Consider the following 13,844-nt stretch of genomic DNA (forward strand, 5'->3'; position numbering starts at 1 on the left):
ATGAAGTAGGCATGGGTGGTTACAGAATTTTGCATTTTATCATCTTTTGTCTGGGCTCTGTGCCAGAATCCTCACCAAGTGCCCTGGCCTGGGAAGAATTACAATTATCTACAAATAACCAGTTGCACCTCAGGCAGAATGCTGCAAGATATGAGCCATACATTGTACAAATAACAGAGCTGTTCCCTTTAAGGTACAAAAAGACTACCAAATTCAGTCTTCACTGCATTAGCTGGTAGGTGGGCCAAGTGATTAGGAGTCATAAAAGAGTCCATTAGGACCGTACAACAATCAACAAAACTTGGCATCCTGTTTTGCTTCTAATCTTCACTTGTTAGCTTTCTTCTCTTCCCTCGTTATATTTTCTTTGGTTCATATCTTTTTATTTTTCAGTCTTTGCTAGCTTCTTTCTGTTTTTTAGATATTTTATTAAAAATGAACAAGAGAGAGAAAGTATTCTCAGTTTTTCCATATGAGAATCTTCTGGATAAAATTTCTTTTTTCCATGTTGTGTTGGTCTTGTTGCTCTATTGTTTCTCTTCAGCATGCAGCTGACACTTTAATCCCTTGAGGACAGTAAATGCCTGTATGGACAATAGCAGAAACAACAGCCCTTCTCTGTGAAGTATTCCCAGAAGTGCTGGATGACAACTTTGCAGTTCTCTGTGGACCAATCTTGTAGTCATTACTTCAGGCATGTCCATACAACAGTTGTAAACACTTCAGTTAACATGACTGAGCAAGCCTCTACTTGTTAGCTTAACTATGGCAACCAGTAGTATGTGCACTCCTAGCCAAGGACAACTGCCTGCTATTAGCCTGGCCATATTTTATGTTGGGTTGGGAATGGGCTCAGGGTGAGCCTACGGTCAGCTGTTGCAACTTAGCTGCCAACTGATAATATAAAAACCTCCTGTAACTCGTTTCTTGCAAGATACTGAACCCAGCCTCAGCTAAAATTCCCAGGGAATTTCTTATCCGAGTGAAGACTGCAAAGGCTGACATTGTCCCATCCTCTCTCTGTAACTCTCTCATTTCTGAAGTAACTCCCATCACCATGGCACCTTGACACCTTTCCTTAAGTAATGTCCTAAGTAATATGTCTAACATCTGTCATGTGGGTTTTTTCCTTTGTGGTTTACACTGCCATTTGAGACGAGTACATGGTAGATGTGGGTGTAATAGTGAACCACTTTGCTTTAGCTGAACATTTAAAATGCATTGTATTCAGAGCAATGCAAAAGGAATAAACACCCTATTCCTCGCTTCCGAGGGAGTTATTCTGCAGCCAGTCTCAATGTCTTCAGTTCACAAGTGTTAAAATGTTTGCAAACTTTCCTCTGCTCCTTCTAACACACTTCTTTGTTACTGAAAGCAGCAGAAGATTGGATAAGAAGTTGTAACTGTCTGAATCAAGAGAGTCTGAGAAGGAAAAGATTCATCATTAAGTTTAACATTGCTTTTCTGTTCTTCAGCTGGAACCAGTTGGTGAAAAGCAAACTTACAACAACTTTACCCATGACAGATCAAAACTCAAGTGTCCAAACCCTGTAAGTAAAGGTCAAGGTGCTCTCTCCATTAATTACCTCTATTTTTTTCTCCTTTCTTCACACTGGTAGAGCTCTTTAAAAGAGTGTGTGAAGGTTTCAAATAGCTAAAATATACTCCTGTTTTGTTATACACAGGGAAATCTACTTAATATTTAAGACAAAAATCTTTATCCTCACTGCAATGGAAAGCCTTTCATTAAAGCTAGTTCTAATGAGTCTGTGCATTTCCATTTGCTTGTTTGCAGCAAGCAAATTAGGAAGTCATGCCACCACTTGTGATTCTGAGGTGGCATCTTTTTTGTGTTCTTGGAATTTTCAGACAATGGAGCACGAGAGTGTTTGGGCTAAGATAGAGAGAAGGCAAAACCAGCTGATTGTATAAAGATATACCATTTCTCTCTGAGAAGGGACAGTGTCATATTTTTGAAATACCACTTGTTGGGTGATCTGTGGTCAATAAAGCCTTTGCTCTCCCTTTGTAGGAGAAACCTTTCCTTTCCACGAGAAGAAATAGTGGATTTGGAAATTCAGATCTCAACTTGGAGAAAACAGAATCTTCAGTCCCCTATTGGGCTGTCATTGTGACTGCAGTAGCCGGAGTCCTGGTGGGTTCTTTACTTGGCTGGGTTGTGTCACGAAGAAGAACCAAGAAGCACCAACGTAAGGCTGACACAGAAAACAACATTAAAACAACCCCTCTGTAACACAAGTGGAACAAACATCTTTCTATGATGAGACTGCTCTCTGCTGTGACACAGAGAGTAGCAGAACAAAAAACCTGTTGGATATGAATGAAGCTTCTTGGTTGCCCAGGGATTTTTGTGCCAAATAACATTGATCAGTAACGTATTTTAGAGTTATCTTCTGTGGACCAGTCAGGTGGAGGATGAAGTTCAAAGTAATGCTGTGGTTTCATGCCAGCTGGCAACTAAGTACCACACACCTGCTCAGTCAGTCCCTCTCAGTGGGATGAAGAGGAGAACTGGAAGAAGGTAAAACCCATGGATTGAGATAAGAACAGTTTTAATAACTGAAATAAAGTAAAATGTAATAATAATAATTGAAATTAAATGGGAAGTAACAAAAAAGAGAGAGGAATAAAACTCAAGAAAAACTAGTGCTGCACACTGCAATTGCTCATTGCCTTTGACTGATGCCCAGCCTGTCCTTGAACAGTGATCCTGGCCTCCTTCCCCCACTCTGTATAGTAAGCGTGATTTTCTATGGCATGGAATATCCCTTTTGGCCAGCTGAGGTCAGCTATCATGGCCATGTTCACTCCCAGCTTCTTATGCTGGGAGAGCAAAGGGAACCTGAAAGTCCTTGGTTTAGACTAAGCACTACTTAGCAACAACTAAAATATTGATTTGCTATCAATGTTATTCTCATACAAAATCCTAAACACAGCACTGAACCAGCTGTTATGAAAAATATTAATTCTATCCCAGCTGAAACCAGGACAAAATGTTAAAAGCTTTTTCATTCTGGGGTCCAGTTGTCTGTTTCATGAATATTACTCAATTGTACAAAGCAAGAACACCTGTTCATGCATCTTGGCTTCTTAATTGTGCATCTGTCCTTTTCTCCAACAAACCTCTATTTAAAATGTTAGAGACACGTCTGTGACTGGTATTCCCCAACAGTAAGGTATGAGTGAGATAAACAGCAGCTGCAATTTCTCATGTTATTTTCCAGCAAGACCATTGTTTTGAAGGTGCTATGGTGATTCTACATGGGCAAGTACAATGCCATGGAAACATCTTTAAACTGGTTTCTGAACAACTTGGATCCACGTGGTATCCCTGGTGCACTGCTGGGCAGCACAGATAGAATAACTCTGCATTGCCTTGGACTCCAGGCTCCTTCCATCTGGGACTGGGTGTGGCGCTGGGCCGCATCTGTCACTTCTCCTACAAGGCTTGATAGTCCAGGGACAGTCCTGTATCCATCTGCCCTCCCCTGTATGGGAGCAGGTTCCAGAATGAGTCTTCTTGTGATTAATTTCTTCACTAGCATCTAGTAAGGGGTCTAAACAAAAATGCAGTACCTGCAAGCTAGCTTGGCTTAACCCTTCTCATAGGACCTTTTGTGGTGTTCAGGTCTCTCAGGCTGGAGACTCCATGGTTATTATCCACAGAAGAGCTTGCAAAAATTGCTTTTCACTTTTTGTTTGGTTTTGTTTTTTAAATTCTAATCAGGAGTTCAGAGACCATCCTTTTTTTGAAGTTAGACCATCCTTGTTTTAAACTTGCAGGCCAATTCATGTGATCTATTAGTACAAAAGGTTCTTCACAAGATGTGCATTATCTTATTTCCCAATATCTTTCTTATTTCCTATGTTAAATACATAACCTTTTAATTTTATTGAAGCCAAAGTGAGATTTGCACTGGTGCAATTTTTTGTAGTGTGTACTACATTTCCACTCCAGAAATGCAAATGAGTAGAAAATTATAATGTTTCCCAGAAGAAAGTGTTCTGGGTTCCCTAAATTTATTATTTTGCATGCAGAAGGTGTTCAGACTTCTTCTTCCATTTCACTTCTGTCAGTGTCCTTGCTAAAGTTAAAAAGAGGTGGGCAGAGTACAACCTAAATAGTCATGTTTCAGGGGCTGTAGTTGCACCCACCTCTTCTTTGATCTGCTCTCAAAGATAGGGCTGTTAATAGTAGGGCTTTTATTTACCTGCATCATACCCACAGATGTGTGTCTGTGAGCTCTACATGCGGCACTAAATGGGGATGTATTTAGAACGTGAACCAGAAGCAGTTTAATCTTGTTCCAGTGCAGCACAAGGCTGCTCTTCCTGTCCTTGTCTGAACTGTGGCTCATTAAGTATCTACCTGGTATTTATTTAGTTTGGGAAATGGAAGCAAACACAACCTCCAATCAGGAGACAAGATTTCAGTGTATTCCATAGCACCTATGCCTCAGACACATTGGAAAAATATAAGCCTCATGTGTGAGGAAGCTGAGCAAACATCCAAAGGCTGCTATCTCCTCTCATCCCTTAATGTTGTTCCTGTGAGTTGTCTTCCCTACTGTGAGCTTTGATAGACACTGCTCATACAACTCTTGGCTTGGGAAGAAGTAAAAAGATAATAGTTCTCTACAGAACCTTTCATCTAGGTATTTCAAAGGAAACTCAAGAACCGTTGTTCAGTACTGATTTACCTTTCCAAATCATAGGTGCGTGCAGGAAGTGGGGTGGGAGTCCTGGAGCATGAGTTAGAGTTACAAAATGCTGCAGCCTCTCACATCAGGCTTGTCCTGCCTTGAGATGGGTACAAGTGCTTCTTGGGTTTCATGCTTGTGCCCCCTGAGCTTCTGAAACCTAAATTACAAGAAGGGCAGCCAGTTGGGAAGTGAGAGGAAAGATGGCTCTTAGCTCATTCACTACCCTGAAGGATTCTAGAGTGGAAATAATTCTTGTGCAGGAGCCTGGGTGATTCTGCTTTTGAATGGTGAGCTGCAGTTCCCTGCAGCATTTAGCCCTGTAAGGAATGCTGCCTTTACTGATGCTTTTGGGAACTGGGAAATCATCAATCTTAAATTATATTGGCTCTGTTCTGGTAATGCAACAGAAGACTTCCCCTACTTTCTGTAGCTTTGGTGTAGCTTTAATGCACAAATACAGTAGGAGCTGGAACAGGAACTAGCAGGTTTTTATCTAGTCTATGGAAGTATCTTCTGGCATCTTTCTTCTGTAGACTCAAGTATGTGGTGAAATGCACTGGCATTAAAAAAATAAATCAGGAACCATGCCGTTTGCAGCTGTTCCACAAGCAAAATCATTTCCATGAAGATGTTACTGCTGAACGTTCCCTCCATGCTTATTAAGGTAACGTGAATCTGGAATGAATGACAACCAATTAGGTCTGGATACTTTGCATTCAGTGTCACATTCAATCAGGATGTAATCTTATCTGTCAGTTGTCCATTCCTCCTTTTTTTCTGTAATGGCATGCCCTTGGTTTCAAATGCCCTTACGGCATTTTGCCTCAGCGGATGCTGAATAGACAGATTGCCCACTGAAGCAGAAAAGGAGAGGCTTAGAAGAAACTTTAAATCTTTGTGGAAAAATGGATCAATTAGATGCCATTTTAGCCAAGGATTTTGCTATGGCCAATGGTGGTCTTGCCTGCCACTGAAAACCATCTCTTTTTTTGTGCTTTTCTAACATCCTGAGAAAACAGGCTTTATGAATACTTCCTCTGGAGAAGAGCCACAGCTCAGCCCACATGAGTGGTCACTATCCAAAGGACCTTTGTGGGTACTGGCCAACAGCTCATGTTGTTGAGAAGGACACTTGGAGTAAATATTACTCTGTTCCTTGGTCCTGAGAAACAATCTGTTCTTCAAACAGGGAAGAGATGAAGCCTGACAAGTGTTGGCAAACATTTGCCTGCAGCTTCAGCAGTTCTGGAGTTTAAATTCAGGCCTTCTTTGTTACTGCTGATGGACATTCCTCTCATCACGGTACAGTGCCTGCATTCTGCTTCGTTAGGTCTAGGGTCAGTTTGCCCCAAAATCCTGTTTAGGTGCTCAGTGAACTTAGGGAAGAGAGAGAAAGTTCAGAAAAAACATCTGCAGAGAATTTTGCACAGCTTTGGAGATTGCTAAATGTTTCCTCCCACCACCTTCTAGATGGTGAGATGTGCTAATGACAAATGATGTCATTTTAACAGCTAGGCAGTATGTGATAGCCTGGTTCATCTGGGCAAGAGTTTTGTTACTTTGAGGATATTTTGCTAAAACATTGAGGTGAAACAGCCCCACCTAAAGAAAGGAAAAGCTCTGGATTTTTACAGCTCTCCATATTTGTGATTTACGCTTCCTGGAATATTTAAAGAATTTGCTATTGGAGGATCATAGGTTTGCAATGCTTGCTCTTCTACCCCTCCCCACCCCTCCCAAGCACCCCCTTGTGTTTTTAGAAGGAAGGTATCTGGGATTTTGGGGCCAGCAGGACAAAAATATCTATCCATAAAGTAGTTTATATATTACTTAAATAAAACAAATTTTCTGGGTATCATAGGTCTTTGAGCACAACAAGGCGGGATGCTCCTGTGAATTATTGTGTTAAAATTAATTCTGTTCCAAGTACCTGGTTTGCTCAGCCAGGGACCTGAGAAGCATCTCCAGCAGGAGTCCAGGAGTCTGTATTGAAAAAGGGGGTGGTGGAAGAAGGAGGAAGAAAGACTGGCACATTTTAACTTAGCACATGCTGAGTATCTTCCATTTAAGTGTCCTTGCCACCACTTTGATGGATATCAGATGTTTCACCGTCTTTCTGAGAATGGTAGATTTCTCATACTCATTTTGAAAATTGGTATCTTTAAATGCTTTTGATGACCATTCTAGCACAAATTAAAAAATGTTCTGATTTTGACCATTGGAGAGAACAGTACCCCAAGGCAAAGGACAGAAAAACCACAGGACTTGAGCAGTTTTAGAAAATAAATCCTATTAAACACAGGTGAGCTTATTTAAGGGGTGGTTGGAACAATTCATTGGCTATAGGAAGTTTCCTTGTCTCTTTCCATTTCTGTGATCTATGAAATTGTCACTCATGATGAAGTCATAACTGCATTAAGTTCACTGAGAAAACATGATTTGCTGAACTGTATGGGTTTTCTCTAATTGCAGGCCTTCAGCAGGATTTGTACAAGTTGGGTATGACAGTGTGCTAATGTTCTCTGTTGGATGAAGCATGGGTTACGTGAATCTTTTTCTGTGGTAGGATGCTTTTAGTTTCCAGGCCCTCTGCTTCCCTACAAGAAGGATTTAATAGTCCCTTCGGATGAGGGGTGAGAGGCAGTCAGGAATTCCTGCCACTGATCCATGGGTTGACCCTGGAGTGAGTTATTTCAGCTGGAGAAGCCAGCTGCTCTCAGATGTCTAAGAGTGCTTTCTCATTGGTGTAAAATTATTATGGCTGTGAAGAAAAGGAGCATGATACCTTCAAAGTATCCCTATCTTAACCATCAAAGATTTTATAAAATCTCCTTTTGGTATTAAAAACTAGCCATGGAGGAAAGCCCTTTAGCTACCCTTTGTGTTGCTTAGGTGATGGAAAGCACCACCTGAGGGCCCCAGTGGGCTTAGGTAGTGATAGGAGAGAATCCCCAAAGTGAAGCCACAGCCAGGGTTGCTCAGCTGTGGTTCAATTCAACAGCAACAGGGAAGTTGGGCCTTGTGTAAGGGCTTCACAGTGGGTGGATGAGGCAGAAGATATGCTCTGTATTCTTGCACTGGTTAAAGAGACAGGAATTGCCTGGTTCAGCAGCTCTCCTCCACCCACAAGGGATTTACCTGCACTTGCCAGGCTGCCCACAGGTATCCTCTGAATCAGTTTTCAGATCAAAGGAAAACACAGGAGTTAGGAGCAAGTGGGGAGGACACAGCTGGGATAGATTAGACAACAAAAATCAAGGGTGCATCTTTTGAAAGCTTCCAGGTTGTCTCTCTCCTTAGCTCTCTCAGCAACCATCTTATATTACTTCAGCATAGACTTTGGAACCCTCAGAAACCTTGCCTGTCTGCAAGTACAGCCTCTAGGGCCTGGGTTGCAGCATCTACTAAATATCCCACAGCCAAACTGAGTGACTGCATGAATCGTGTCATGTCCCTGACGATTCATCCCAGACCCTCTAGGGATCAGAGGTGCTGACATACCCAGGCTGTGCTTCCCAGGCAGCCTGAGGTGGAGGACAGACACCGAGATCCTCACTGTAGGCAAGAAAAATGGCACCTACAGGAAGGCGCAAAAGCAGAAATTCAGGTATCTAAATGCTTCTAAAGTCCAAAACCAGAGTTCAGCATGTACTCTGAAGAAATGACATGGCACTGTGTGGAACATTGATAACAGGATTAGACATACCTATTGCATCACTGTGTCATCTACATAAGCTGCTTGTGCATCTGAGCTGAAAATGCCACAAATGCCACTTAGCCTTTGACATAACATTTATCTATCACGTACTTGTTTTTGTGGCTTGGGCTGACCTTTTCCTGCTGCTGCTCCTACTGCAGTAGTCAAACAACCTCTTCACCCTTTCCCCTACCTGAGACATCATTTTGTCACAGCTGCCAGAAATCTCTGGTACCAGGTAAGTAAATAAGCCAGCCTGACAATTAGAACGTTCCCCTTGCTGTTACTTATTCAACAACAAAAAACTTATTGCCTTTGTCACAGCATCATCTGGAGAATTTTACAAATATTCATGACGGTAATTTGTGTGTCTTAACATTCCTGTGAGATAGCCTTATTACCTCCCCAACTAAGGATGATGAAATTTATGTGCAGAGAGGTGAAATGATGTTCTCCAGGCTACGTGATGAGTCAGTGACTGAGCAGGAGATTAAACCCAGCAGTCCTGGCTCCACAGACACAGCCCAGTTGTGTAACTGCCGTACGATTTATCACTCCATCACTAACACAGAGAGACTGGTGGCTGTGCCAGCTCAACGCCTGTTTTTCGCCTTAGATTGAATGCAAACACGGCAAATATTGGCAGTTTGTTCCGGGGGGAGAGAGGGGTGGGGAGCAGCAAACTCTACTGGCGTTGGGTCCGCCGCGATGCTCCGTGTGCGCACACAGACACTGGGCAGCGCTGCGGTGGAACCCGGGGCCCTGAGTATTGTGGGGTGGGGAAGGGAGACGACAGGGAAACTCACTGCCCTCCCATCGTGCTGCCACTTGCATTCCCACACCCAGTAATTAGCTCCAAGATCCACCTCCAGCCTGCAAGGTGCAAGGCTGCAGGTTGCACCGAGCTCTGAAGGGATCCTTGCACACCGAGTAGAGTAGGAAGAGTCGGGATTTTTAGGGATCCGTTCTCGGATCTGTTTACCTGGTTGATGGTATGTCCTCCAGAACAGGAAAAAGTGGATCCTATTGAGAAGAAATTAGGTTGATGAAATGGAGATTTTTTTTCTTGTGCTGTTGGTCTGTCTTTCATTTTTTTACTTGATGAAAGAAAAATTTTGGGGGAAAGTGGACCTAAAGTGAAAGTTTTCATTTCAGAATGTTATTTCAAAGGCTATTTAGTTTCAGAATATTCAGCAATGCAGGATGTCTGCCTTTTGACTTACTTTTCAGCTGAAAAATATTACTGATTTGGAACCTTTTGATTTTTTTATATTGCCATCCTGACTTTTGAATGGGAACCAACACTAAATCATAAGCATGTCTGAGGAGAAAGAAAAGTTGCTTCTTTTGAATAGTTCCAGTAAATGCAAAGCTATTATTTAAAGTGTTTAAGAGGCAGCTTCACTGCTAAGCTACTCCTGTATTTATCAACCTGATCTGCCTGTACAAAGTAGTTTTGCTAGCTATGAGAGTGACCACAGACCAAAACCACGGTCATGCACAATCATCATCCCTGCTGCCTGACAGTACCAGTGTGTAGCTCTAAGACCAAATTATCAGCAGATCAGCAGCCATCTTCAGCAAGAAACCCTGCAGTGTAATTGTTGGAGCAGTTGCAGCATGTGTGTGACCATAGTGATTGGGTAAGCCTTTCCCACTGACTCCAATAGCAGCTCAGAAACAAAAAAAAAAAAAAAAAAAAAAAAAAAAAAAAAAAAAAAAAGAAAAAAAAGGTATGGAAAGAGGGAGTTAGTGGCACTCCCTGTGCTGGTCTATCCTGGGGAATGGAAATCTGATTCACTATTCAGCCTAGTACTGGCTGTGCTTATTCTGTCTCCCAACCATGGAGTTGGGGAACTGCTCCTGGGTGTCTTCCCACCAGACCATATTTAGCAGAAACCTGTAGCTTACTTGTGTAGCTTAATTTTAAGTTTTGAAATTTCATAACTTTATATGAAAGCAGTTGTGAGTTGGGATGGATCTTCTTGATGGGAAACAGGGTTGTTCCTGCAAGTTATCAAATCCTAAGATGTTATTTCCCTATGTACTCTCCTTTGGTCTTCCTTTGAGCTGCCCCAGCTGACTGTTTGCTATGACAATCTAATTATGACTTAGTTTGGCCTGAGCACCGGCTGCCTTCAGTTTCTTTTATCTCACTGAACTGGGCAAGCAGAATCTAGATGTTTCAGAGCCTGCTCTCTGTGTGAAACCAAAGGAATTCAGCAGTGTATTAGAAAGGCATTAGCTTCTCCTTTTCCCTCTGTTTATTTTTCCACTGGAGCCCATCCAGATGGAGCACAAACAAGGAAAGGATAAATGCAAAGTGCTCTGCCACCCTGAAAGCATGCGCTGACGTCAGCTTTCATGAACTGGCACTTTAATCATCGCATGGGGAATGTTTCTCTCTCCCTCTGCAGCCTCCCTTTGGATTTCTCAGAGCACCAACATTAGCATTTATGGCAAGGAAGATTTATTTTCTTTGCTGGTTAAAAGGGTAGTAAATTCAGAATGTTTTCACAAGCTGCTAGACTGAGAGCTCTGGAGACCCAAAATGCTGTAGGCTTGGTCTAGGTGCATCAAGGGCAGCAAAAGGGCAATTTTCTTCCTGGGTGTATTTCCACTTGCATTCACAGCTGAGCTGAAAAGCAGAGGGCTGGTCCATCAGCATACACAGAGAAGCTGTCAGCTTCTCCAAGCCAAACTGCCCAAAATACCCTCAGGGAGGAAAAGAGTATGGGGTACCAGATGCAAGGGACAGATTAGTCAGGGACTTCCAAAGGTCTTTTTGAGGCATATAAGCTAAATTTTTCAGAATTAAGCACTGAAAGTTAGCAGATTCATTTTCTGTTCAAGTGTCAGGCCTCAAAGAAGCACCTTGCTCTCTCCTTCTGCCCCAGTCTTCCTGAGAGGACAACAGGTCATTGGACTTTGACCCCCTCTCAGAAGAGCCAGGAATGATGAATTCACTGAGTGTGTGAGGAGCATTTTAAGCTCAGTGAGGAAGAGCTCTGTGGAAGTGCCTTGCATTTGTTATCTTTCTGCTGGGATTGAGCATAGTCCATTGCTTTGCATCTATCACTGCCTAGCTGTATTTTCTGTATTTGCTCCATGTCCTTCACACATGAGGGAGCGTGTGTGAAGCAGGAGTAGGATGCAGCCATTCTTTCTTGGCTGTTTGCCGTAGGTAAGCCCAGGGATGAAATTCTCCCCACCCCCCCCCCCCCCCACCCAACATAGTGGCCATCGCAACACAAAAATTCAGGGTAGTTCTCAGCAAAGCAATTCACTGAGGATTTTGGTCATTATGGTGTGGGGAGGTTACCTCACTCTATGCACTCAGAGATGAGCTGGGGTGGGGGGGAAAACAATGACAGATATTAATGATGCTAGCAGGCTATTGTCAATACAGATGCAGTCAGCTGGTCTCATCAGCTGCTTTCACTGGGCTGCCTGCTTCACAATAAAGTGGTTTCCTAATTACAGCCTTCACTTCACACTGTCCTGTACAGTCCTGCACCATCAGGTGCTGCTGCTTCCTTTACACTTGCTGGAGCTCTCTGCAGCACGGCGCTGTCTCAGCGTTAATGCCCCACTGGCCCGTGTAATTAAAGGAGGATTAAAGATGGATTTGTGGCAGCTACAATCTTATTTTGGTACCTCTTGCATGTCGTGGCTCTTGCTTCTTACAAGGCCCAAGGTGACTAAAGGGTTGCAGATATTTAAAATTTATACACACATGTATATATGCATATATATCCCAGTTAGTGATGCATTTCCCAGGTGTCCAAAAGCTTCTGTTGTGCTATGTAAGAAATATATGAAAGAGATGGGGAGCAAGTAAAGATTGTCATGAAAGCTAGGATTCACTTTTAGTCTTTCTCCTAGCTCCATCTCTCACACAGACAAAAAAAGCCACATGAAACCTACAGCTATTCATTCCTACCAACCACACTGCCACTGTATTTTAGCCTCTTATCTTTAAAAACAGATACCCCCTCTTAGTCACCTTCCCCTCAAGAAAACAAAATTTTCTCCAGTCGAGCAGCCAGCACTATCAGCTCAACTCAGACCATCACACAGCATGAGCTGTCTGCTGGAAAACCCTGAGAGTTTGGTGCCGTTTAATAATTAGTTGGATGTGCTGTTTTATTTACTTTTTTGGTTTGAAGTGCTTTCTAAACTTTCAAGGCTCGAAACAGTTGCAAGAGCAAGAGCTGCAGGAAACTGCACCAACTATTATGAAATTCATGACATAATCATCACTGTGTTCCTGACGTCAGTTCACAATTTGACTTGCTAATACTGGAACCCAGGTTTTGTGTTCCTGGTCTCTCCCAACCTTCTGCTTGCTTGGCAATTTTAAATACAAACTTGCTCAAAATGACCACTCTGCCCCTAATCTAATATTTTCATATTGTCTACTGCTCCCTTGGAGAGATTTGATGGTCCAGCTCTTCCTGCAGTTCTTTTAGCATAGGCTCACCTGGGTCCCACCAGCCTTTGGCGGATCTCTCATACCACCCCCCCGGAGTGAAATAAACGACATTTATCAACATCATTCTTTTGACATTACAAATACATTATAAGTACATTTTTGCCCATATAATGTGATATAATTTTTCAGCACACCTTGTTGGATATTGCTATTCTGACTAGAATTGGACAGAAAACCAATACCCAATTACAACTATTGAAGGCCAGTAAAAAAACACACTTCTACAGAAATTAACGTTTTGCAAAGTTTGGATGGTAGCAAAGTGTCTTGCTTTCACTTTTGGAGACTTTTAAAAATAAATTTCCTTCTTCCATATAAAATGTTTGTTTTCATAATGATACAAAAACTCCACAGGCAGACTCTAAAAAACATTGTTTCTCCATTATGATCAAACATTTATTTTCCAGGGGGTTGCAACATTTACTACAATGTGAAAAGAAAATGCATTTCCAACTCAGCATTCAAACAAGACAGCTCTTATCCTCTAATAAGCTCTGTTGGTGGCAGATATTCTTGATAAACTGGCAGCATTCTGCTCAGAGGTGGTAGCAGCAGAAGTAGAGAGTGCAACAGTACCTTTCTGATGAGGGCGGAATAGCTGATGCAATTGAGATCACAGAATATTTGGGCTGGACGGGACCTTTAAAGGTCATCTAGTCCAACTACCTTGCAATGATCAGAAACATCTTCATCCAGATCAGGCTGGTCAGAGTCCTGTCCAACCCAACCTTGGATGTGTCCAGGGGTGTGGCATCTACCATTTCTCCAGGCAACCTGCTCCAGTGTTTAATCACCCTCATCACAAAAGAGGCTTTTGCAGTGTTAGGATTCTCCTCCAATATTCAAGCTGGTTAGATCAAACACTGCCAAAATTTGGGTTGCTAGCACCCAAAGCAACTTCTGCTGCAGTGCTGAGCTCTTGCCACTT

The 13,844-nt window shown here is 42.5% G+C and overlaps 1 protein-coding gene across 1 annotated transcript in view; it reads left to right on the top strand.

Annotated features, from left to right (window-relative positions):
• The window catches only part of PLB1 (phospholipase B1), a 90,107-nt gene extending 86,122 nt beyond the window's left edge, over positions 1-3,985 (top strand). Inside the window, exons 59-60 of the mRNA XM_038132168.1 lie at positions 1,476-1,550; positions 2,033-3,985. Coding sequence (XP_037988096.1) covers positions 1,476-1,550; positions 2,033-2,254 — 297 coding nt within the window. The 3' untranslated portion in view covers positions 2,255-3,985. The remainder of the gene's footprint in view (positions 1-1,475; positions 1,551-2,032) is intronic.
• Positions 3,986-13,844: the final 9,859 nt, after the last annotated feature.

This window comes from Motacilla alba, chromosome 3 (assembly GCF_015832195.1).
Source record: "Motacilla alba alba isolate MOTALB_02 chromosome 3, Motacilla_alba_V1.0_pri, whole genome shotgun sequence".
NCBI lineage: Eukaryota > Metazoa > Chordata > Aves > Passeriformes > Motacillidae > Motacilla > Motacilla alba.